The sequence below is a fragment of the Quercus robur genome, chromosome 3 (genome assembly GCF_932294415.1).
Source record: "Quercus robur chromosome 3, dhQueRobu3.1, whole genome shotgun sequence".
Classification (NCBI taxonomy): Eukaryota; Viridiplantae; Streptophyta; class Magnoliopsida; order Fagales; family Fagaceae; genus Quercus; species Quercus robur.
Window position 1 is genome coordinate 32232845 of NC_065536.1, and position 25980 is coordinate 32258824.

The 25980-nt window shown below is 34.2% G+C and overlaps 1 protein-coding gene across 8 annotated transcripts in view; it reads left to right on the plus strand.

The window, feature by feature from the left end:
* The window catches only part of LOC126717812 (sodium/hydrogen exchanger 7-like), a 72173-nt gene that overhangs the window by 16103 nt on the left and 30090 nt on the right, over positions 1–25980 (plus strand). For 2 of the 8 annotated variants that reach the window (XM_050419722.1, XM_050419723.1), the window contains exons 1-3: positions 20346–20694; positions 25348–25398; positions 25578–25669. The exons of 1 other annotated variant lie outside the window; for it this stretch is intronic. In XM_050419722.1, the coding sequence (XP_050275679.1) occupies positions 20493–20694; positions 25348–25398; positions 25578–25669 (345 nt within the window). In that variant the 5' untranslated portion in view covers positions 20346–20492. Of the gene's footprint in view, positions 1–1207; positions 1253–2629; positions 2683–4122; positions 4308–5440; positions 5489–5647; positions 5756–6695; positions 6928–8843; positions 9147–10211; positions 10310–10449; positions 10582–10693; positions 10913–11001; positions 11348–11579; positions 11842–12380; positions 12665–13045; positions 13562–20345; positions 20695–25347; positions 25399–25577; positions 25670–25980 lie in introns of those variants that run through there. 5 more of the 8 variants (XM_050419721.1, XR_007652751.1, XM_050419720.1 and 2 more) reach the window with 5 other exon arrangements.

The following is a 25980-nucleotide window of genomic DNA, read 5'->3' on the forward strand; positions in this document are numbered from 1 at the left end:
CAGTCTTTTACAACAGTTGGTGACGCCAAAGGGTTATCCCACATGTCTTTCCCTTCAAAAGTTATATGGGGGTTAAGGCTCCTCAGAGAGTTTCCTTTGTATGGATGACAGCTTTGGGGAAAATTCTTACCTGTAAGAAACTTCTCAAGATGGATTACTCTATCATGAGTTGGTGTTGTGTGTGCAGATGTAGTGTGGAGACGGTGAACTGTCTTTTGATACATTGTAGTGTGGCATTTGAATTTTGGAGTTATGTATTTAGGTCCTTTGGGATTCAGTGGGTATTACAGATAAGGTCTTTGGCCTATTATGTGGGTGGCGGAATGGGGAGCTAATCATTCTTCAGATATCTGGAATCGTGTTCTTTTATGTTTGTTGTGGATTATATGGAGGGTAAGGAATCGACGTATTTTTGAAGATGTGGAATGCATGAGGACTTAATTGCTAGCAATCTTCAATAGTTCTTTATATGAGTGCTGCACTGGGTCTTAGGGATGGTGATTCTGTTGAATCAATCATAGAGTCATTACATATGTAGACAATTCTTTCCTTTGTAATTCTTTAGGCTCCTTCATGTTATTTGTGCATAAGTAGTCTCAAGTAAAATTATTCTTGTATATATAAAAATAAATAAATGAATAAAAAATTTAGTTGCTTTGCATCAGCTATGCAAAAAGTAATTGTTTCCTTGATGAATAACAAATGAGAGATTAAAACATGATCTCCCTATTGAGTATTCCACCATCCACCATCTTGGGAACGATCCAGTTCAATGCCTTCATAACTTGGATGAATAAAAGAGATGGAGGATCTCCTTGTCCAACTACTCTAGAAGTCTTACAAAATTCAGTTGGGCACTCATTTTCCAACAATAGCAAGTTGACTGTAGAGTGTAGAATCACTTACCTGTCCCTAAGCCATTGCCTCCCTCTTTAAATAAAGGTTTCTTCTTTTCAATAAATTGTAAAATTCATTTTTTTTGGGTATAAATTTGAAGATTATTTTAATGTTCTAGACCCAAATAAAAGATTTATCCTCAAACTGAATTTTAAAAATTGATAGCTACAGACACTCACAAGAGCATGTATGTGATGCTTTGAGACTTTTTTTTTTTTTTTTTTTTTTTTTTTCTTGATATATGTAATGCTTAAATTTTCAATGAGCTTGCATCGTCCTCACCTTGACTGTGTTATTCATTGATTTTCAGGGAAATGGTTGCTTATATTGCTAATACGTTAATTTTCATCTTGAGGTAAGAGCTTCGTTAATTACTCTTGAATTTTTTTTATCTTTGATGGTGATGAAGTGGCAATGAGATGTATATATATATATATATATATATAGCATTCTGGTTGAGTAAATTCTAATAATTTGTGTGTTCCCTGCAATAGATTTATTTATTTATTTTTAATAAGTAATTGAAAAATTTATTAAAAAAAAGGGAAGGAAATGATTCCCGGGTACACAGGAAGTGTACTAGGAAAACTACAAATAAACTAACATATACCTAGAAATATTCCTAACAAGAAACATAGTGACCACTCAATGCAGCCATCCAATCATATGTACAACGTAGAAACAACAATGATTTCTCCAAGGATGAATGTTCAAATACTTTGAATGTACATTGGATTGCGTTCTCTCCAAATAGGCCACATAATGCATAATGGAATTGCTCCCAAGCTAGAACATCTATAACCCTCTTAGGCATGACCCAAAGGGGTCTAAACAAACAAAGCGCCATGGGCAATGGATTATAAGGATTGTCACAATGAAGGAGAAGGTGATTTATGAATTCCTCACTTCTCTTGCACATGCAAATCCACTCTACAATACTGATATTTCTCTTCCAAAGATAATTCATCATTATGCAGAAAGCTACTTTTGAGGGAGCCTGATGCAGGAGCATAACCAAAAGTTATTTCAATATTTCATTTTAGATTTTCAGTGGATAATTTCAGATTATAACGTAGTTATTTGTTTAGTTTAGATTAGTATCTGAGTTTGGTTAGGATTAGTTGTTTATCTTTAGCATTTGATTAGTATCAAATTAGTATATGAGGTTGTTTAGGATTTGTAGTAGGAGAGTTTATCTTTATCATTGTGATTCCTGAAAGTTGTATGTAAAGCTCCAGATGATTTCCTTTGTATTTAGACTATGATTATTATTATTCAGATTATTTGTAAAAATTGCATTGTGTTTGTTTGGTGGTGAATCCAAACACTTTAGGTGGGAAGCCTAAGGTCTATCTTAGGACTAATCTAGGAGGGAAGCCTAGGTTGTTCTGCTGTTTCCCTCTAAATACTTTTCCATGGAAAGGAGTGGTTAGATCCATCAGAAAGAACCTTATAATAGGAATTTACCTAAAAAATACTGCTCTTGGAAAAACCCACACATCCCAAGAGTAACATACTAGCAAAGGAATACAATATTATTTCTCTAACTCTCCCCTTCAAGCTGGAGCTTATATGTGATATAAGCCTAACTTGGAACAAATAGACTGTCAACGATTTCTACGTAATGCCATTGTAAAGATATCAAGAAGTTGGTTCTTAGACTCCAGTTAAAATCTTGTCTCTCATAAAATTTGTTGCTTGCATTAACTGTGCTTTTCTACTGTTTGTGCAGCGGTGTTGTTATAGCTGAAGGCATTCTCAGTGGTGACAATATTTTTGAAAATGGTAGCCCTCATCTATTCTTATTTATGCTATAATATGAACTCTCTATATACTGTTATATACAGTGAGAAGCAAAAAATGAGATTGGTTGGGTGCAAACAATGGAAACATTGGTAACTTGGGTGGAATGAGGGTGTAAGTTGAATTGGAGGGTGGGGAGGGCTGGGGGCGAAGGAGTGATGAAATTAGTGTTTGGGTGGGTGAAATATGAGTTCAATCTAAAGAGGCAAATTATTTAACTACAAATAGTCTGTATGGTTTGACCATAAAAATTCGTTTAGCCATAACATCTGCCTGATGGTTATTTCTTCATATATGTGACTTAAATCTCAGCAAGTCCTTTGATATTTTGTAAAAGTTGTTTATGTTATTAAATATATTTATATAGTTTTCATTTTGTTTGTTTAACTATTATTTATTTATTTATTATTATTATTATTATTATTTTTTCAGTTTTGGAATGTAAATTATAAATGAAACTGTATTTCTGCTACCCTTTGGAGGTTTCTGAGGATGCCATTAGCTTTTTGCATATATACAATGTGAACATGGTGCTCACTGAAATAGAGATGCCAGTTTTGTCAAAATTTTTATTTGACAGGGCCCCCTTTTTCCTCTCTTTTGTTGACTTACTGATATTTGTTTGGCTAAAAATAATATATATATATATATATATATAATATTTTCTGTCTCTTCTTTTATGAAAACACGTGTTACACATTATTTGAGTTTTCAAATAGTTTCCTGCTTCTGTGATCTATAATCCATACAATAATGGACATACACTCGAGACAAAAAAGCTATCGTTATTAGCATCCCAATCGTTTGGTAATTAAGAAATACAAAAAGGGATAAAAAGAAAGATTGATGGACACACACACACACACACACACACACACACACACACACACACACAAAAAAAAAAAAAAAAAAAAAAAAAAAAAAAAAAAGAAGAAGAAGAAGAAGAAGAAGAGAATCTACAAGATATAATCTCTCTATTGAAAATATAAAAGCGTATGAGAATCAATTGTCCAACTTATGTTCCTTCTTTATCCTATATAGTTTTTTGCCTATTCGCTAGTTTATTGCTTATGTACCTAGGTTCTTTATTCTTATGTTGACTGTTCTAGAAATTAACTTTTTCCAGTCGATTTTCTACTACCTTTCTGGATACCAGAAATTCTCTTTTGTTTTATTCTCTCTCCCCTCACTCCCCTCCCACCTATTTATTTATTTTAAATCCTATCAAAATAGGATTTTAGAAAAGCAATGAAATCCCCAGTGAACAGTGACAGAAACTGTAACTGTTTTAGAAAGAATATTTGTTGCGCCTTTCAGAGAGGATTTTGGCATGTGAAATCTATAACCATTATTGTACGAAGGTCTCTTACTTTTGGTTATGGGTAAATCCATAACTCTTATCACTTATTCTTTTCTCCCCAGGATATTCATGGGCATATCTTATTCTCCTCTATGTTTATGTGCAAGTTTCCCGGTTCATCGTTGTTGGAGTTTTGTATCCCTTTCTAAAGTATTTTGGTTATGGTTTGGATTGGAAAGAAGCTACTGTTCTCATATGGTCAGGCTTACGAGGGGCCGTTGCGTTGGCACTTTCCCTTTCAGTTAAGGCAAGTTTTTGAACTATCAATTTATATTTTATTACTTCAAAACTGTGGTAATTGAGTTTCTTATTATTACATCCTCAAACGTTTGGAAGTTTCTAGATTTGGCATTTTCTAATCATATTTTGGTATCAATATGCTTATTTGTGTATGGGTTTTCATTGTAAATGCTTTGCAAAATTCTTGAAATGTTGATTGTCTAGTACCTAAGCTCAACAAATCAACCTCTCTTGAAGGGCTGATAATATTTTCTAGCTCCTCTGTAAAATTCTATTTTTCTTCTTTTTTCCTTCTAATTGCTATCAGAGCCATAAGATTATTTACTTTGATTAATTTTTGCAGTCCTTTCCTTCTCTTTCTGCTTCTCTTTTATTTTGCCTTTATCTTTATATCTAGACATGAGTGAAACACTTAGGTTGGATACTTGATTTCTTGCCATTTGAATGCTGTCAGGAGGTGTGTGAACTGTGAAGAGATTCAATGCAACACAGTTCAATATCGTTTCTCTAACTGTCAAACGTATAGAAAAAGTGATTTGCAGAGCATGTGAGTTGTTTGAATTTATTGAAGTGGAAATCAACCATAGGAAGGTGTACCTTGATATCTTGATGTTTAAGGTGTCTAAAGTGCATCAAGAAGTATATGAAGTTTCCTTAAGTTAAAATTCTTTCTTTCTATCTATTTTGGGATATGTTTAAGGTGTAAAGTTTTCAATCAAGTTACAAAAGGTTTGGACCTGTTTTTGATTGTGGTTTGTGAAAATGCCAAAAGCCAAACTTCTTTAGAAAGTCATATTGAAGCCAAAAGGGATGTCTTTTGCCCTGTGAAAGTTCTATGATTTTGTACTTATTATATTCTTAGAAAATGAGTCAGCATACAATTAAGAAAACTATGCTTAAAACACTGCTTGGCACACCCTTACCACTATGACTCATTAACATAAGAAAAGTCCAACAGCCAACGGTAATTTCTAACAAACATCCATGCTAGGCAATTTATTTTGTTTAGAAAAAGCAAATTAGATTTGTAATTTCTGGTCACTTTGTGTCGATTTAAAGAATTTCATGTCCACTTTATGCATTTTTTTACGCCTTATACAATATGTTGCTTCTGATTGATTTACTACATGGTTTTTTCAGCAATCTAGTGACAGCTTGTCCGAAATCAGTTCCAAAACTGGAACTCTGGTATGTTTCTGAAGCAAGTATCTTGATTATATCTTTGGTTTGAGAGATTTGCAAATAAAACCATGTTATTTATCTTGGAAGCAGAAGGGAGCTTAAGAAACCAGAAATTAATTTCCTTTATTCATTGATATATTTACACAATCTTTTTCACCTCCACAGTTTGTTTTCTTCACTGGTGGAATTGTACTCTTGACGCTTATAGTGAATGGTTCAACTACACAGTTCATTTTACATCTTTTGAATATGGATAAGCTGTCAACTGCAAAGGTGAGGATTCGAATAATTTCAGAGTCGATTTTTTATTTTTTATGGTAGCTAGACCATATAATTTAGTATTACATTACTCTATTTGCTTATTAGCTTCAGTTTTTTCATATAAGGTTATGATGGAATTCCTTTACCTCTAAATATGAGTAATGGCATTGAGAATTTCTATAATATGGAGTATGCAGCAGACCATTAACCATGTAAAAACTATTACGTGAGCAACTGTTGAGGTGGAAGCAAAGGACATACAATATAATAGCACAACCATATCTTTTTTCCCTTTTTTTTTTTTTTTTTTGAGTGTTGTGAGAAGGCCATGCTCATTAAAAGTTGATGATGCCAGAGATAAAAAGTGTTCTCTGTTTTGGGAACCACCAATAACTTCACCATACCTCCTTCACTGGACCAACAGTGAACTTTGGCAGTCCTCCCGGTGGAGGGGCAGTAGTGTTCCGGGTCGATGAATTTGCCTTTGTTAAAGGCAATTACATCCTATTCAACATGGAAGAGTCGAGGTTCTTTGGAACTGAGGCAAACGTATGTGAATTCACCTTGGAAGAAAAGAATCTAATGTTGGGACTAAGAATATATGAAAGAGGGAGAGTTTTTGTTAAATCAGTCTTCTTAGGGCAAGAAAGTTCCAAATGACTTTTTGCGACGCTAGTTGATCTAGTGCGTCTAATCTGTCAAGTGGAATTTATTAGAACCACTAGAAGTTCAAAATGAGAATATTATTCATATTTATACAGGGGCTTATTCTTACATTGTAGACTTTTTGTAATGTTATTAACTAGGACACTATTCTGTATGTTTTGAACAAAGCACATTATTATAATTTGTGCTTGCATAAACAGCATTGTTGGTTGTGGGAATTGGTCTTTTTCTTCTTCCTTTTCTCCCCTTCTGTGTTTGATGTTTATATTTGTCTATCTTATAACAGAGGCGCAAACTGGACTACACAAAGCATGAAATGATGAACAAAGCATTAGAGGCTTTTCGTGATCTTGGAGAAGATGAGGAACTTGGACCTGTTGACTGGTCTACTGTGAAAATATATATCACGTGCTTAAATAATTTGGAAGGGGAACGTGTGCACCTTCATAGTACACCTGAAGATAATAATAATTTGGATGTGATGAATTTGGAAGATTTACGCAAGTGCCTTCTGAAAGGTAAATTTCTTTTCATGTTAGGACTTTTGTTAATAAGTACAAGTTAAGGGGAATTTAGTTAAATTATATTGTTAAACACTTTCCAAAAAATAAAGTCAAACCGTACAAAAAATATCAAGAAAAATACACAACCAATATAAATTTGTGCATGCACACTAATGATTATTGACATGTATATTTTTTTTTTAAAGCAATGAGCATTACAGCTCATAATTGCATATTTATTATTCCTAAACTTGTGCCTATAAGGCATATTAATTATGTAAGTGAATCTGAAACTGATAACAATCTAGATCCTATGAATTTCAACGATGTACAAAGTGGCCAATGGCATATTTATTTTTATGTTTCATTTTCGTCCTACTAATTGTTTATTGTTTATGCAATGATCATCAACCATCTAGTATATTTTCTTTGACACGAACTATAAACTTTCCTTATTTTTATAAAATCTTAGCATATGTTTTGACCTACATAAAAATGGACCTTGCTATTGTTTTTGAATGAGATTTCATTTTTGTTAGGAGTTAGGCCTAATGTCTTGTAGTTGTACCACGTTGCAGGAAGATGGTCATAGATCTTTATAGGTTGTCAATGTATTAGATCTTTTATTATTTAAGGTGTAGCAACAAAAATTGCAGTGTAGGCTCCTTGGTCTAGCTGGATACCCCAATGGGTATGGATTTGGTGTTTGTCTCTTATCAAAGTGGACCATTTCATTGCATGTAGGAAAACAATAGACAATATTCATATGGCACCTGTTCCTCAGAAGGCAATAGCATTAAATAATTTTTTTTCAGACTGATTATTCAGAGTGTATGTACCGATTACTGAACTGCATTGGTGATGGGCTAATGTCTCTGTTGAGAGGTGAAAGGCAAAGTAAGCAATTGAAGACTACACAAGATTTATGGAATTGAGTAATTGGAGGCTCTTTCTCCTGTGACTTGAGGACACCAAAGTAATTTTATGTAGAACGGCCCTTCAATTTAGAGATGAGCATTGTCTACAATCAATAATGGTGGCTAAATGTTCTAGAGATAAGAGATTAGAGTTTGATGGCTGAGAAGGCTTGGGCTTGTTTGGTAAGGGGATTCATGTTTTTGTTTTCCAAATAATGTGAAAAAAGTATTCAAATATTGGGTTAGAAAACTGTTTTTAGGGAACACATAACACAACAATGTGTTTGGATTATGAAGGGTTTAGAGTAACACAAGAAGACAAAGAAACAGAGGTTCTGTTCAGGTGCTGTTACTAGTTTCTGCAAGCAGTACCCATAGTTTTAGGGTTTTGCATATTAATTGATGATGATCTTGGTAGGCTTTGTAGGTTAATGTAAGATGGGATATTATTCTAGAAATCATGATCTGCGCCTCTCTCTCTCTCTCTCTCTCTCGCAGGGTTTTCAATACAATATGTGAATTTTCCTTGCTTTATGCATTGATTTGAGAATTCATTTCAGTTTTAATTTCAAGCAAGCAGCTGAGTACTTGGTTAAGTGTGCCTTTGCAACTAGTTGTGCTGTTATTATTCTAGTCATATTACTTTAAAATATGGATATGAAAAACTTGGAAGAAAAAAAAGGGAAAACAAGAGAAGAATAGAAAAAAATAGAAACAAAAAATTAAGTGCATCTCAAGAATATCTTGATAAATTTTGTTACTGCTAATAAAAAAAAAAATACTAATTAGTAATTTAATTTCTCAAAAAGTGGGAGGAAGGGATTTCAAATATAAAATAATTTAAAATTAATTTTCAATTTACATATTTAAAGGCCTCACTTAAAGTTGTCATCATAAACCTCAAATTTTATGGTGCCAGCCCTGATCACCCCACTGCTGTTATTATGGAATCCAATGCTTGCTCTGTTTGAAGGTGACCTCCTTTGCTAATTTAAGAAGCATTTCTCATATCAGGTGTCCAAGCTGCGTACTGGGGAATGCTTGTTGAAGGTAGGATTACACAAAATACTGCAAAAATATTGATGCAGTCAGTGGATGAAGCACTTGACTTGGTTTCAGATGAGCCTTTATGTGATTGGAAAGGTTTAAAGGCTAATGTTCATTTCCCAAGCTATTACAAGTTGCTTCAAATGAGAATTATCCCACAAAAGTTGGTTATGTATTTCACTGTGGCAAGGTTGGAATTCCAATGTTACATTTGTTCTGCATTTCTTCGTGCCCATAGAATCGCACGATGGCAACTGCATGACTTTATAGGTAACAAAAATTTCCTTGTTCGTTTTCAATTATGCTTTTCTAGTTAATGCATTATTATTGATCTTGTGGTATTTCTTTTCTCTTTTCTTTTTCTCCCTTTCTGTATAAGTAATGAAAAATACTATATAAACTTGATTGTAAGATTGACAAGAGGGTAGAAAACCTTGATGGGACTATTATCATCTAATGTAGGACTTCACTACTTGACCAACCATGCTACTTGTTAAATTACCGATTGTCCCATAAGTTTAAGCTATTGGGATATGGTAAATTTAATCATTTAACCACATACTTCTAACATTTCCCCTTGGATGTGGGTTTGAACTCCCTTTTAATAGGTGACCCAATACGTGGATCTGAAATGGGAGGAAGAGTGGAGGGGATAGGGATTGAACTCAGGACCTCTTGCAATGATTCCATGTGAAATTACCAATTGTCCAAAAAGCTTAAGCTATTGAGATATGATTTAATCATTTAACCACGTACTTCTAACACTGCTCACACATGAATATTCCAATAATAGGCCTACACATATAAACCTACTACTTCTAACACTAGCAATACCAATACCACATGTAAACCTTCTTTCTCTAGTATGTAATGTTATATAATATTTTCTGTAAATGCAAGCTCAACAGCTGCTTTACCTAAACCATATATGGTGTTGGCACAAAGAATCTTTGTTCTGCCATTCCTCTGAGTGAATTCTGGTCTTGTTTTATAAGAACTGAAAGTAAAATTTTAGAAAGGAAATTTGCATGTTTTCAGGTTGATAAACTGCCACTTGTCCAAAAAGTTTAAGTTATTAGGAAATGCTGAATTTAATTGCTTAATCATTATTCTAATGTTCTCTCTCATGGGCCAAACTCCCCCTTAATAAGTGGGACACAACACGTGGTTTTTAACCTTTTAAATGGGAAATAGAGCGGAGACAAGTTTCTGACACAGGTCATAGTTCTGAACTGCTAGGGCCACTGATTTGGATTTATGCTCTTGATATTTGTTACTGGGTAGCCCCATTTATGCTGAAAAATGATTTCTTTCTTACACACACATACTATTTAGGTGACGGTGATATTGCTTCTACTGTTGTCAATGAAAGTGAGGTAGAAGGAGAAGAAGCAAAAATGTTTTTGGAAGAGGTTCGTGTAACTTTTCCGCAGGTTTGTAACATAAAACTCCCCACTGGATGTGTTATGAATTATGATGATCAGTTGTGGTAGATCCTAACTGGAGTTTCACTGATATATAGTGTAATTTTGGGAATATTATTTTATTACTATTTATTTGGGGCAATTTTCAGGTTTTACGGGTTGTGAAGACAAGACAAGTAACATATTCAGTGTTGAACCATTTAATTGATTATGTCCAAAATCTTGAGAAGATTGGCTTGTTGGAAGAAAAAGAGATGCTACATCTTCATGATGCTGTCCAGGTATCTTTCAGTGATGTTTTGTTGTTTACACTTCTTCTGTCTTCAGTTTACACATCACAAATTTTTTATCTTTATTATTCTTACAAGAAATTTTGCTTCCATTTCTGTGCAGACTGACTTGAAAAAGCTTTTAAGGAACCCTCCTTTAGTTAAGATCCCAAAAATAAGTGATTTGCTCAGTTTCCATCCTTTATTTGGGGCCATTCCTCATTCGATCTGTGCGCCACTTGAAGGGTCTACCAAGGAAACAATGAAACTGCGTGGTGTGACACTTTACAAGGAAGGTTCCAAGCCAAATGGTATTTGGCTCATTTCCAATGGGGTGGTCAAGGTAAGTAAAAAGCTACCCTCAGATTATGAGTCCAAGATATATTACTTTTTTTTTTTTTTTTTCGAGTGGAAAATGACACAAATGAGAAGTGTTATTTGGCAGTGGACGAGTAAGAGCATAAAAAACAAGCATTCGCTGCATCCAACTTTTACACATGGGAGTACTCTGGGCCTATACGAAGTGCTAAGTGGAAAGCCTTACATTTGTGACATGATCACAGATTCTGTGGTCCTCTGTTTTTTCATTGAAAGTGAGAAAATACTTTCAGTTCTTAGGTCAGATTCCTCTGTAGAAGGCTTTCTGTGGCAGGTATGGCTATACTAGAGATGAAGATTTGGCCATACTGTAAATGTCATTACCACGAATGATGCCATAGCATGAATAGCTTCATCAATGTGTTATCAACTTCTGGAAAATTGAAAATTTAAGATCAAGGTAGGTAGAAAACTCTTTGTTGCTCAAGGGCGGAACAGATTATGTTTCTGTTAGCTATCTGATATGTATTATTGAGATCTTGCTACTTGGTAAAGACATAGATGTGTGTCTGTATATTTATAGTGTCTGAGAAGCATAAACAAGATAAGATGATAATGTAGAGGATAGAACATATACTGGCATCGTTAAGGTATTAGTATTGGTCTCTGATTCAATATATCTTGCTTTGCAGGAAAGTGCTATTGTTCTTGTTAAAGTGTTGCTTCCCCAGATATTTGAGAAAATGGAAATGCAAGATTTAAGGGCTCTTGTTGCAGAAAGATCAATAATGAAGCCATACCTTAGGGGAGAAACTATAGACTGTCCTCACCATTCCATTGGCTTTTTATTAGAAGGATTTATCAAAACCCAAGGTGTTGAAGAACTGATTACATCTCCTGCAGCTCTGTTGCCTGCGCATGGGAGTCTAAGCTTCCAAAATCTGGAAACATCAGGTATGAAAAGAAGGGATCCTCTCCTATCTAGTTGTTTTTTTTATTGTTCTCTTGTTTGTAGCTGAAGTGTAGGCTTGGAAATAAAAGATAAAACTTTTAATATGGGCATCAGAATACTCAAACATGTTAGATAAATGTTTGTCAACCTCTGAAAAACAGCAATTTTACCTTAGTACACTTATTTCACCTCTTATTCTTAGTTTAGTCCTTTGGGCTTTGGTTGTTTCAGCTCATATATGGCCCCTAAGAAATCTTTATACTAAGATTGTGAAAGGTTTAAGCTTAAACTTACATAGGCCTTTATCCTGTGTTGTAAGTATGTGAGCTTCTGATAGTGCTTAGAACATTTGATAACATATATGCTTTTCATTGAACTAATTTTCTGAACATAGTTCTGTTTCTAGGCAAGTTGGCTAAAAGTTCTAGAAATGTGAGGCATGTTAGACTGGGGAATTCCAAAACTGCTAGTTTTTTATTGATCCTTCTGTGACCAAAAGAATTATAAACTTTTCTGTTATTGATGATAACGAGCACCGCAGGAGCCAGTTTTTCTCATCAAGGATCCTCATATCAAGTTGATACAAGAGCAAGAGTAATCATTTTTGACATGTCTGCATTGGAAGCTGACAATGCTCTCCAACAAAGATCATCCTTGGTACCCCATTCAGCTGATCACTCTCATAGACCCCTTAGTAGAGAACTTGGACTGATGAGTTGGCCAGAAAACTTGTACAAGCGAATGCGACATAACCCTGATGGGATTGACAGACCAGCTAACAGCTTGTCTGCGAAGGCAATGCAGCTGAGCATCGTTGGCAGCATGGTATGTTCAGTTCATCCATGGTCTTTAGAGTTTGGAAGGTTCATGGAAGCAAACTTGGTAAAAAAAGAAAAGAACTATTTTGGCTTAGAATAAATTATATACAGCCCTTCATGACTCTCTCTCTCTCTCTCTCTCAGGTTATTAAATATATTATGCAGTTGCCTTTTAAAAAAAAAAAAAGAAGCTTTGAAAAAATTATTTGAGTTACCTGATTATCAATGCACATTTGATTTTCCTTTTGTCCCCGCTTCTGGGCAGCAGCATTTGAAAGTTATTCCTGGGTTCGTCTTTTGATTATGCATTGTAGTTTTTTGGAAATGTTATTTTAATTATTTGTCTAACCTGCTCCTCTGACTTACTCCATTGTTTAATTTTTGCAAGGCGGATATCCGAGGGCGTTCTCGAAGTCTTCCAAGAAATAGTCTCATGACAACATCACATATCCTGTCATCTCCAACAGTTACTTCATATCACGGCCAGCGTCTTGTTTCTGTCCAATCAGAAGGATCTGCTACTATGAGGAAGAACCTTGAAGTGAGAAAGAGCACAAGAAATATTACGCCAACCCAGCTACAAATTAAATACCCAAGAGAGAGTTGTGTTGTGGATGACCCCAGTGACGAATCCGGAGCTGAGGATGAGATCATAGTTAGAATTGATTCACCAAGTAGGCTTTCGTTTCGCCAGAGTTCTTGAAAGCCTACATTTAAATTTTTTTTTTTTTTTAAATGGTTGTATTTCATTTGTTGTAGCAGTTGCAGTTGCCTGTTGCTTGTCAGAGTTTGTATTTTAATAAGCGCACATGTAATATATATAATCTAGCCTAAAGGCCTTCTCCTAGATGATGAAACTGATGACTTGATCTGCATTATAATAGCTGAATTAAATTTTAATTAATCCACCTGTGTAAGTGGTTGTCTTTTTTTACCTACTGAATAATTAATTTATGAAGGAGAAGAAACCAATGTCGTACGTAATCTGATGCAGAATTGAGGAGTATCACTAAATTTGTTCTCGTGAGTCATGAATACTGAGTTTCTTTCTGATGCAAAGCCTTTTTTTTTCTCCTCCTACGTGCTATCATCCAATTTAATTTATACTGCCAATTTGAGACTTATTTCTGAAACGGTGGAGGCCAGGTATGGCGAACCAAGTGTAGAAAGCAACATTAGTAAAACATATAAGGCTAAAATGGCCAAATACTATTGATGGCCGAAATATTTGGCAATCTATTGCTGTTGGCCGAAATATTTGGCAGTGTACCGCTGTTTAGAACTTGAGTTTGCCACGTAAACTCAAGTTCCTTGAAAAAATAGCTTTCAAGTTTGTCATGCTATTTTTTATGGAACTCGAGTTACATAAAAAATTGGTGGTTATTTTTCATGTAACTCAAGTTTCATAAAAAATAGCATGGTAAACTTGAAGGCTATTTTTTCATGAAACTCGAGTTCCTGTAACTTGAGTTTCAAAAAAGTAATAGATCCTTAATTATTTTGAGATAGCCAAATATTGCCACCAAAGATGGGATTTGGCCATTTTTGGCCCTTTACATTCTACTCCCCTTTTGAACACAACACACGGTATGCTCTCTATAGGCTATATGGCCCAATAATAATTTAGTATGATTTTGGTAGTTACCTATCAAGAATCAATAACCATGAGATAAACTTATGCTTGGGTATTGATTTTGAATTGACAAAACAGTTTATGCCATTCTGCTCTTTTGAATGCCCCAAGATATGGCAATTGTCCAAGTAATTTTCTCTTTTCTATCTACTCATCCAAGTTTACAGCTCCAGTAACTGCTCGGACAAAGATTAAGCCAGTTCCCTCCTCGATAGATAATCTACTGGGCAGATGCTTTTTTGGAAATTGGAATTTGTGAGTCGTATATAGACCTATAAACCATAAGTTTTCTAGCAAAACTACCTTATGATGATGAATCCCGGACTCATAATTTTTTAGCTCTTGTAACTTTAACTATGTCTCAGCTAACCAGACTTCAACATTCCAGAGAAGACTTGCGTATATAGCGACCATGAAAGGTGATAAAGATATCACTTTCTAGGATCCCTCACAGCAAAATATTGCGAACTGGGTACTAATAGTGAGAGGAGATGATACTATATCACTATATCTTAGAAGTATTGAATATTTTTTTTTTTGTGCACCCAGATAACTACATTAAGAGTATCCAATGGTCCTCCCATCTAATAATGTTATGCCATATTTTCAAATTAATTAACTCAAAATTCTAGTCATACCCATTAAAAAAAAATCGTGATTGGGATGGAGGCCTTTGTGTGCTTCATCCAATATTAATTAAAAAAGAAAAAAAAAAAAAAAAAAAAAAAACTCTTATTAAGGAAAAAAAAAGGGCAAGAGGACCACATAGGGTTGGATGGGCCCAATCCATTTCCAATCTGAGGGGAGAAATTCAAAGTGGAGTATCCAATGGTCCTCCCATTTAATAACGTTGTGCCATATGTTCAAATTAATTAACTCCAAATTTTATTCATACCCTTTTACAAAATAATTCATAATTGAGATGGAAGGCCTCTGTGTGCCTCATACAATATTAATTTTTTTTAAATAAACTTTTATTTTCAGTCGAGAAATGTTCTCTCTCTAAAAAAAAACATGTATTTTTTACCGCCACGCGAACAAAATTTTTTTTTTTTTTTGAGAAAGAGACACACACACATGGGACAGAGAAAAGGGTTCTAACATAAAAGCACACCACAAATAAAGAAAATATTTTGTTGCAAATGAACAAAATATTGCGGAGTTGTCTATACTTTAATCAAAATTCATTTTGGCAACCTATCGAAAATTGTAAATTGGTTAAGAAAAACTCAAAAAAGGAAAGAAAAAATTTGATACAAATAACCCAAAAATATTGCCTTTGTGCTTTGATTTCATTCCTTGGTCCATAATCTCTCCAAATAGTCTCCAAATACAAATAGAGAAACAACATTAACAAATTCCATATTAACCAAAAAAAAACCCCAAATCTATTTAGGTCTCATAGTCAATGTAAATCACCTCCAATCCAAATAGGGGGGGGGGGGGGACATTCTTAGTAAATTACTAGAAAGAATTTCTCCTTACGCAATAGAAAGACCTAAAACCACATATATATATATATATATGTGTGTGTGTGTGTGTGTGTGTGTGTGGTTTGCCTAAGCAACTAGTCGTCTAGTCAAATTTGCCCCAATTCTATGCAAATTCGCCTCTTGCCCTTGCCATCTGCTTAGTTGCAGCCTGCAATGGTACATCTCTCTCTCTCTCTCTCTCTTTCTCTCCGACTATTATGAAAATATGTTAGATACTTGTCACTTGTGAAATGTTATCTCTCTACAAAAAAAAAAAACATGTATTTTTTACCGCCATGCAAATAAAAAATATTTTTTTTGAGAAACAAACACTGTGGGCAGTAGCTTTGCGGGTAGTGGAAGAGATGAGATTGAGAATAAAAAATAATAAAAGAAGTAATATTTTAATGAATTGATAAAAAATATAAAATTTCTGATGCTGAGTATGTTGTAAACTAAGTTGTTAAAATAGATAAAGTAGATTTTGAGATGTTAAATGCTAAATTTTTTGAGATTTTTGATGTGAATGCTTTTAGCACCACCAATACTAATACTCTAATACATCCATAATAGTTAGTGGGGTGTTACATAATAAACAAAAAGCTCCTGTTGCAAGCTGCCGATTTTTGCCAATGAGTCAGCCGCTTTGTTGACTTCCTTGAAGCAGTGTAGTAGATGAATTTGATGGAAAGCTTGGAGAATGACCCTGCATTAGCCGCCAGTGGCTGTGTTAGGCTATTGGTTGAAGAAGAAAGAAGTTCAACAATTTCAGAAGAGCCCACATTAATTATATTTTTTGCCATGCGCATCCCAACTCAGCCATCCCAAGTATTTGTATTTGACGTAGCTGAAGGCCTAGCAATTGAAGTCTTCATCACTAAAAGTCTACCGTGCCAAAATAAAAATTCTATTTATTGATATAAGGACAAAAAGTTGCATATTAAAGTAAGGGTAATGACTATTCAATCAATAGTTTCATGGTGATAACTTTATGACATTTATTGTAATCACAAATTTCATGGTGAAATTAAGATAGTTCTATTTCAAAAGAAATAATTCAAAATTGACTCTCCCCTCAACTGACTAGACTGATAAGTATGAATGAGATCAATCAAATCTTTGCTTTCTCATAATCAAACAGATATGGTGGAGACACATGCCAGCACAAAGTTGACTTCATGAACGCTAATCAGTAACCATCAGAATCTCCTGGTCTTCCTTCCTAATCCGGTGATTAAAATTCAATTTAATTAAACATCTATGATTAGCCAGTTCTTTGTTTAATCTAATTAGTACAGGTTAGAGGTGTGTGAGCTCAATTTTTATTTATTTTTGCTTTCGTCAATCTTAGAAAGCCCGCCCTTACAAGTAACCGTCCCTGGATATCACCTGCTCAGATCGCCACTGTCATCTTTTACCATATAGCACAAACTAACTAGATATTTATGATAAACTTGGTATATTGTCATTTAGGTCATTTTTAATTTTTTTAAAGCAAAAGAAAAAGCGGAGGAAAGGAGGGTGGCAACCATTATAGTTATGGGTTTAGGGAAATATGTAAAAATATGAGCATGAGCACCAAGATGCTCACTAGTAAAAATCAAAGAGACTCCAAACTGCGTTGGTAGGTCATTTATGGTTTTGTTTTTAATTATTAATTCTATAAGTTTGCATTTTCATTGTTAATCCTCTGTAGACATGGTGAAAGGAGTTGAAATTTGTTGGCCTAACCTGAAAATGCCCGTTTTGAACTTGCTCATTTTGTTTCAAATTAAATATGGGCCAACCCGAGGTCCGCCTATTTTTTGGGCCGACCCGTAGCCCGCCCATTTTTTTAACTTTTTTTTTTCCCTAAAAAATATTTAAAAACTATATGGCATTATGGCAATGTGTGCTAGATTACTCCTAGGTACATAACATTATTATAAAACGCACAATGAACTTGTGTGTTCTAGCAATTCTGCCCCTATTTACTAAAAAAAAAAATAAAGAGTTAAATGAAGGGAAAAAAAATACAAAAAGAATAGAAATATACTATAATATCTATCTAAGTATCTAACATGTCCAAGTTTTTTTTTTTAATTTTTTTTTTATCCAAGTTTGTTTATTTAAGTTTAATATAGTATTAATAGTAATAGTGTAATATACTAATATCTATCTAATCTAAGTATCTAACTAGCACATAGCCACAAACCCCGCCACAATGAGTCAGTGACAATTGACAAAGTGACAAACAGTAAGCAAAACAAAATAATTCAATAGTGACTCAAACAAAATAATTGCAATTTTTTTTAATAATTAGGAATTTGAGCATTATGAAAGCTCTTGTAAAAAGCCTAGACTTAGCAAAAAGCAAAATTCGAAGTTGGAAGTTCTCTCTTGGTGGAAAGAACATTACAACCGATTTCTAGAACTCTTTTTAGTGGCACAAAATCTCATGAGCACAAGGAAAAAAAAAGTATTTGAATCAAGTTTTAGTACAGGAAAAAGAATTCTTACTCCGTATCAAGCACGTCTTTTTCCTGAGAATGTGGAAGCTACATTGTGCACTAAAAGTTAGTTATACGAATTTAAAGGTATTTAATTTATTAAAAGAGTCATATATATTATACATTTTTTTAACTCTTTATTTGATAAGTTTTGATTTGCTTTCATGATACACTTACGCTGTATTAAAATATTGTATTTTAAATGAAGATATTGATGAAATTGGCCAACTTGAGTTACAATTCGCAAGTATGAATATTTGTAGTACTTAATCTACTACCAACATTGAGTAGATTGAGGTATAATTCTTATAAAATATTTACTTGTTCTTCTTTACTTAAATTGTTATGTTTATTTTTAAAGGTTTTTTTACTATTTTATATTTAGTTTATCTTTCTATATAATCTAAAGTTATTATTATTTTAAGTGTAACAGGGATTTGTGCACTTAAGAAGGCTGATAACTTGACATGGTCCATAACATTTAGTTTTGTAATTATTATTATTATTATTTTGGTTCTTTTGTGGAAATGATATCATTAGTGAACTTTGAATGTGAAGTATGTAAAGAATTTTAGTCCTGCTCAAAAGTCAAAATTGTTTGAATTGCAAGGATATAGAAATCTTTATATTTCTTGGTTTGCCTATTTTTTTTTCCTTTCACATCACACGTATAATAGTAAATTAGTAACAAATAATCTAACTATTTGATTTGATTCATTCTCTCTAAAAAGTTGGCATTTATTTTTATTATTATTTTTGTTAATGTGAAAAATGTGGGCCAACCCGGCCCCCAACCCGATTGACTCAACCCGTTTTCAGCCCATTTAAAATGGCCTGCAACCCAAATGACCTGACCTGACCCAACTGCTTGCTGTGTCTAATCCTTTTCTATTCCGTCAAAAAAGTTACTATTTAGAAGGATTGACGGTGACAATCAATATAAACTTACAAGACGAAAATGGAAAAAAAAAAAAAAAGATATATATATATATATATATATACAATTCACAAAACTTAAAAGATGTAATTTGTATTTTTTTTTTTTTACATTTATAATAATTTTTTAGTATTAAAATTTTTAATTTTTAATAATTAGTTGAGTTTTTTTTTAGAGAGTTTCAACCTATGATGTCCGCTTTTGAAGATAGTTCTTTATCATCAGATTAAGACACCAATTAGTTTTTGGTGTAGGAAGAGATTGAACCTCAAATCTCTTAATCAACTATTAAAAACTTTATTAGCTGAACTAACTTGAACCCACAATAATTAATGGAGTAATGAACGGAAGGATAGTAAAAAAAAAAAAATTATAAAACTTAAAAGACCAAAAATATTACAATCAAACAAACTTTTTTTTTTTTTTTTTGAAAAGAATCAAACAAACTTTTGGTACTTAGATAAAATTATCAAACAATAATGTCACCCACTTTGATGTGTGTGGACGGTATTCTTATCAGTACCTCTAGTTGTCAAATACAATGACGTTGGCAGGAAAAAAGAAAAGAAAAGAAAAGATAAGTCTAGTGTCATGCATTGTGACATAACAAATGTCACAATTCGTCCATATGATAAGTTATAGTTGACGGATGAGCGTTTTCATATGGACCCACTAACACCCTTAGACCAACTACAACTCCCTATGAGCGAGTTGTAGCATTTCTTGTACCACAATTAGTGGCACTAAACTTATTAAAAAAAAAAAGGAATTGACCTTTTACCAACTCAAAAAAAAAAAAAAAAAAAGAGAGAGAAATACAAAATAGAAAGAAAAAGACAGGGAGAGCATCTTCTCCCGCTCTCTCTTTCTATATGTATCTCACCCAAGACTCGTATTTATTCGTTTTGGATAAAATTTATTTTCGTTGAAATAAAAAACTGAAAATGTAGTAGTAAAATAATCTTTAAATATATAAATAATATTATAAAATTTTTTTTTAATGAAAAAGTTAATAGAAAGTGAAGTTTGTGAAACTATAACCGAAAAGTTGTTGAAAAAATTGATTAGAAGGTGTTGTAAAAGTTACTGAAATGTATTGTTCATATTATATTAAGTCGGCAATCACGGCACAGAAAAAAAGAAAAAAAAAAAGCTGAAACGCGTGAAAGTGACGCAAAACGCAGAAATAAGTTCAATAAGATCGGTCCAAACGGACCCTCTGTCTCACACATTCACCTACAGACACTGATGCTTAAATGGTGCTTCGTCCAGAACTTCTTCTCAACTAGGTGTGTGGTAGAGAAATGGCGAGTGTGAAGGAGGTGATGGTGGCGGTACCGTACAGAATAATATTGGAGGAAGAGGAAACTGGGAACCCAACCGACGCGGTGTTATTCGTTGGGATCAGTTTGGTGCTCGGAATCGCTTGCAGGCATTTACTGCGTGGGACTAGGGTTCCCTACACTGCCGCCTTGCTCATCCTCGGCATTGCTCTCGGTTCCATCGGTATCTCTCTCCGTTCCCTACTTTTTATTTTTTTGATTGTTGTTTCTGCCTCTGAATTATTCTTCCAACAACAATATTTTAACTTTTTATCTTTTGGTGTATGTGGAAAGTATAAGGAATTGAATTTCTGTGTTTAAGCAATCAAACAAGTAGAGAGCGTGAAAGAAATTCAATATTATTTAGTCCATGGTATATATATAATCTGTTCTCCTTTAGTAATGATGCCTAATTGATTTTTTGATATGTTCATTTTCATCGTTAATTTTCTTTAGAAAGGATTATGAAGTTGTCATCGTTATCAAAATTTAGGTGTAAAATATGGGTGATTCCTTAATTTTAAGATTTATTTGGTTTTAAACCCTAAATAATTGAGGGCATTCCTTTTTAGGTTCTTCGTAAAACTAATGAGCCTTACTCAAATGCCACATTTTATTCTCATTAGTGTGGGTGGAGGGTGAGGTTATTGGGTCAAATTTCACCGGGTGCGTTTGTAACTCACCACCACCACCACCACCAAAAACAACAACAACTAGGTCTTAGTCCCAAAATTTGGGGTTGACTATGGATATTCAACGGATTAGATTGGGTTGGCCACATGATAGTAGGGGACGCTCCAACATTTATATGTATTAGATCCATATCATAAGCGAGTGACTAAATTTTACGCTGACCGTCAACCTACCACAACCCTCCTCCTTTACCTGGGCTTGGGACTGGCTGTGGGCTAAAATTATGTCACTAAGCACAAGCACAGGTAGAGTAATGTTTGCTTATCTAAATGTGAAATAAAAGTAATGCAAGGAGAATTTGGTGATCAAAAGATTTAATTTTAAGAAAAACAAAGCATAAGTAATGTCCATTTATGAAAATTTTATACTATTACAACCACTGGTTACAAAAATTAACAACTAAAAAAGTCTTGATGGCACTAAAAATATTTTATCCTTAATGGGTCCAAAGCAAGAAGAAAGCCATCACTTTTCCAATTCTTTCTTTAGTTGCTGAACATAGTGCACCTTCTGCTTGCTATGTATGGTACATTCATGAAGAACTTTGCAAGAAAGTAATGAATCAACGGATTTGGCTGTAAACAAGTACAATGAATCAATGAATTCATACATCTTGGGAGGTCTACATGCTTTCAAGGACAACCAAAACAGCAACAATTCAATGGATTGAGATTTGAATCTCTCTCTATAGAAAGTTCCTATTCTTCTAACATTTTTGTATTTCTCTCCCTCCATATATGCCACAATAAACAAGGACCGACATTTTAAACTCTATTCTTGATAGTCTTTGAACTATGTCACTAACATTGAAGCAATCTTTTCACCGTCTTAGTCATCATACACTTCACCTAACCCTCCCGTGCTTATTGGTGTGCTAGCAATTTCCATTCTACTAGATGGTATTTTTTTCTCCTCCTCTTTACCTTCCCATAGGAACTCTGTTGTAGTTTCTTCGTCTATTAGCAACATTTACTAGCATAGTGAAAAGGGACATGAAATAAATTGGCAAATTTGAGCAAGTATTCTATATAATAGCAAGGAAAAATTACAATTTATCTACTTGTGGTTAGGCCCATTTTCACCTTGTGTTCTTGTGGTTCAAAACTTGACACTTTATCCGCTTGAGGTCAGCTCTGTTAGGGGTTAAAAATGGATTAAATTTGTAATTTCTCCCCTTTTATGTATCTCTCCTCTCTAAAAAAATAAATAAAAAAAAACTAAAAAGAGAAAACAAGAACAAAAGGTGAGGGTTTTGTAAAAATTAATATTTGGAACCCTATATTCAAAACTCCTAGCAACAATTACAAGAATGCAGCAAAATCAAACAAAAAACCCACAATATCTTAGTAATAGGATTGGATCTTATTTTTGTGTGTTTTATACACATCAAATGGATCAAAAAGCAGGATCTAAAGCCAATTTTTACACTATATCAAAGAATGAATTTGAAGACAATGAAAACTACTCTGCCATCTCAATGACAAACTACTTGTTTCGATCGACTTTATGTAGTGTTGAGCTCGAAAGGTGTGATGGTTTTTTTCTGGTTTGAGGTCAATGTGTTTGCTTCGAACTCCTTTGATTAATGGCTGGGCTGCCAGCTACAATAGATTTGTCTACTTCAAGATGTCACTGGGTCGCTTTGATGGGTTGGTGGCTAATGGTTTTTAATGGGTTTTTGATGTTTGTTGGAAGCTAGGTTCAAAATGTTGGCTGAGTTTGAAGGGTTTACTTTGAATATTTTGGGTTTGAATGGCTGGGTTTGAAGTGTTTGAATGGTTTTTACTGGGTTTTTGATGTTTGTTGGTATGAACGGCTGGGTTTACTTAAAGTATTTCTAATTCGAGGGGCTAGTTAGATTGAATTAGTTTTTTTGGCTTGAGGGGCTAGTTGATTGAATGGGGTTTTTTCTATTTGATGGGTTTCTTAGTTTGAGGAGATCTGGGTTTATTCATACTAAGTTCTGGGGAATAACAATTACTAGAGAACAAAACACAAAGACAATCAACCAGCTACAGACAAAAAGCTGTTTGTAATTCACTTCTACACAATGTCCATGCTGTCTGAGGAATATGAGCTGTTTGTAACCCAAAGTCTTTGCTGCAATTACTGCATCTCGAACAGCAAGGAGGATAGTCTCTTGGGTGGTTTGGGCTTGTAGGCTTTTGACTCCTTTGAAGATCATTCTCCCATCTTTAGCAATTGCTTAGATTGCATACCTTGCCCTGTTAAGCCTTTTGTGTTTGTTCCTCACACCAGCAACTTGGATAATTAGTTGCCAAATTCTCCCAAAACTGGATAGGATTCTTGGCTTCGTCTCTTCCTTTTTTAAGTTTTTTCTATATTTGATAATTAGCTAACAATGTCTTTGTTTGGTCTAATGGGTTGGTTAAATTTGAATTTGCTAGGGGCATCTCGATTGCAATGATGGCTGTTGCTACTTCAATTGGTAAAAATTTCATTGTCTTATTGAGAGAGAGAGGTCTGCTTCAAAATTTGAATTGAATAGAACCGCTTAACTTCTTCTCAAAAAAATAAAGGTTAAATGCAAAAGTGCTGGAGCCTGGATTCGGTTCCAAATTTAATCTAAAAGTTGTCATTGAATTGTAATTGTTTGGAATTTCATTTGAAATGTTCATCTATTTTGCAAAAAATCTAGTTTTTTGATTTTTGTTATGTTATGTTTTTGTAGTAAAAGTTTTTTTTAAACGGAAAAGCTAGAGGTGGATTATGGGAGACAAATAGAGGTAGTCTCAGGTGGATGAAGTGTTAAGTTTTAAACTAGGGGTAGGCAAGGTGAAAATGGGCCTAATCATCGGTGAGTTTACTGTAATTTGTCCTAATAATAACTTGACCAAAGAGAAAATTTCCCCCACCAATTATTGGTGGGGATGGCAGGCTTAAGATCATTCCATGTGGAGTCAAAACTCAAATTAGAAGGAGTAGGGGGTGGTGGGGGAGTGGTATACACCTTCAAATCTATGAGAGGGAAAATATTTCTTATGGTTTGTCTTTATGCGAAAGGGTTTTGTGGTTATGGAAGAATTTAGAGGTGGTGATTGATAGGCAACAACAATAGTTGGTGAAGAGAACAAGGGATCAAAGCCTTTGAGTTTCATAGAAATTCTAACGCATTTGGGCGTTACGTTGTGGTGACTAAATTGAGGGGTAGAGGCTAGAGGTGGTCAATTTTCATTCTGGTGGGACAGGGGAGTGAGTGGTGTGGGTTTGAACACACTTTGTTTTGGTTACAAGTCCAAAACCCCACCATTGAGCACAAAACTGTGGAAAATGGATGGAGAATCTGCCGGAGAATCTGCCGAATGATCGAAAATCCATAGGAAGTCAAAGTAGTGACCAACTTATAAAAGTATGGATGAATCACATAAGCGTAGAAGTGGAGAATGACAAATGAACTCTCTTAACTTGGTATTTGCACTAAAAAGGGACATAAATTCATCAGCTTGTTTTTATTACTAGTATCATTGACTCACTAAATTTGAGCACTACTTTGGAATGATTGGCCATGAATACATAAAACGCCCAAAGGGATTAGTGGTAACGGTGAGCTTTTGCAGGTAAAGTTGGGTTTGGCCTTGGCTTAGGGTAGAAACAGACATCTCTGGAAAGGCCAACTGAAAGGATGAATACTTTGATGAGTAAGGTATAGTAATAGGCACCAAATACCTCCCCCCTTGCCCATATTCCTTTATGGCTTACAAACTCTTGCTCCATTTTACTTTCTGTGCTATGCTGATAAGTAGTTTGGTGTGTCTTTAAGTTAATATTCTCGATGTATATAGAGTTAATACCATTTTGGTATTAGACTTTCAAACTTCTGAACAAAGACCATATTTTATGCTCATTTAGATGATATATTTTTTCCTTAATGGTCCGTTTGAATTGAGGGGGAGGGTGGAGGAGTATAGTAGAGAAGATTTAGCACAAAATTAGCTTATTTTTAGCCAACTCTACTCTACTCCCCTCCACTCCCACTCCTTCCCCCTTCTATCCAAACAGGCCATAAGATTTTCAACTGTAAAAAACTGTGCATCATTTGCCTGATTCCTTAGGTGTGTTTGAAGTTATTGTTTCTTTGCAATTAATGGTAACTCAAGTTGATCAATGATGGGTTATCATGCAGAATATGGGACGCACCATCGACTCGGAAAGATTGGGGATGGCATTCGAATTTGTAAGTTCAGAATATATTTTTAATATAGCACTGTAACACATAACATAGGCTTGGCTTTGTGAAACAGTTTTTGACACACGAGTTTTCTCTTATTGTTCAAGTATTGGCCATTTATTTTATTTTATTTTCTGAGTGGAAAATATTGGCCATTGAAAGGGTTTAATGTTGTTAATATGCAGGGGCAAATATTGATCCTAACCTTCTATTGGCGGTTTTTCTTCCTGCACTTCTTTTTGAGAGTTCATTTTCAATGGAGGTGCACCAAATAAAGGTTTCATTTCTCTATCTTTTAGTACCAGTCATTTGTGTTTTGGTTATTGGAAATTTTCTTTGGTACATCCAAATAGTGGACTTCTGCTTCACCATCCAAATAGTGGACTTGCAGATTTACCCCTTCCTCCCCACCATTCCCCTACCCACACAACACACATTTCCTACCCACACATATTGATATAACACATGGCTCCAAAATTACTTTTTTCTTTGTGCTCAAGGGAGATATGGGATCATGACTGAAATTATGAATAAATTGTCAAGTCCTAGAGTGGAAGATGTAGAAATTCACCATGTGAATTTATAAGA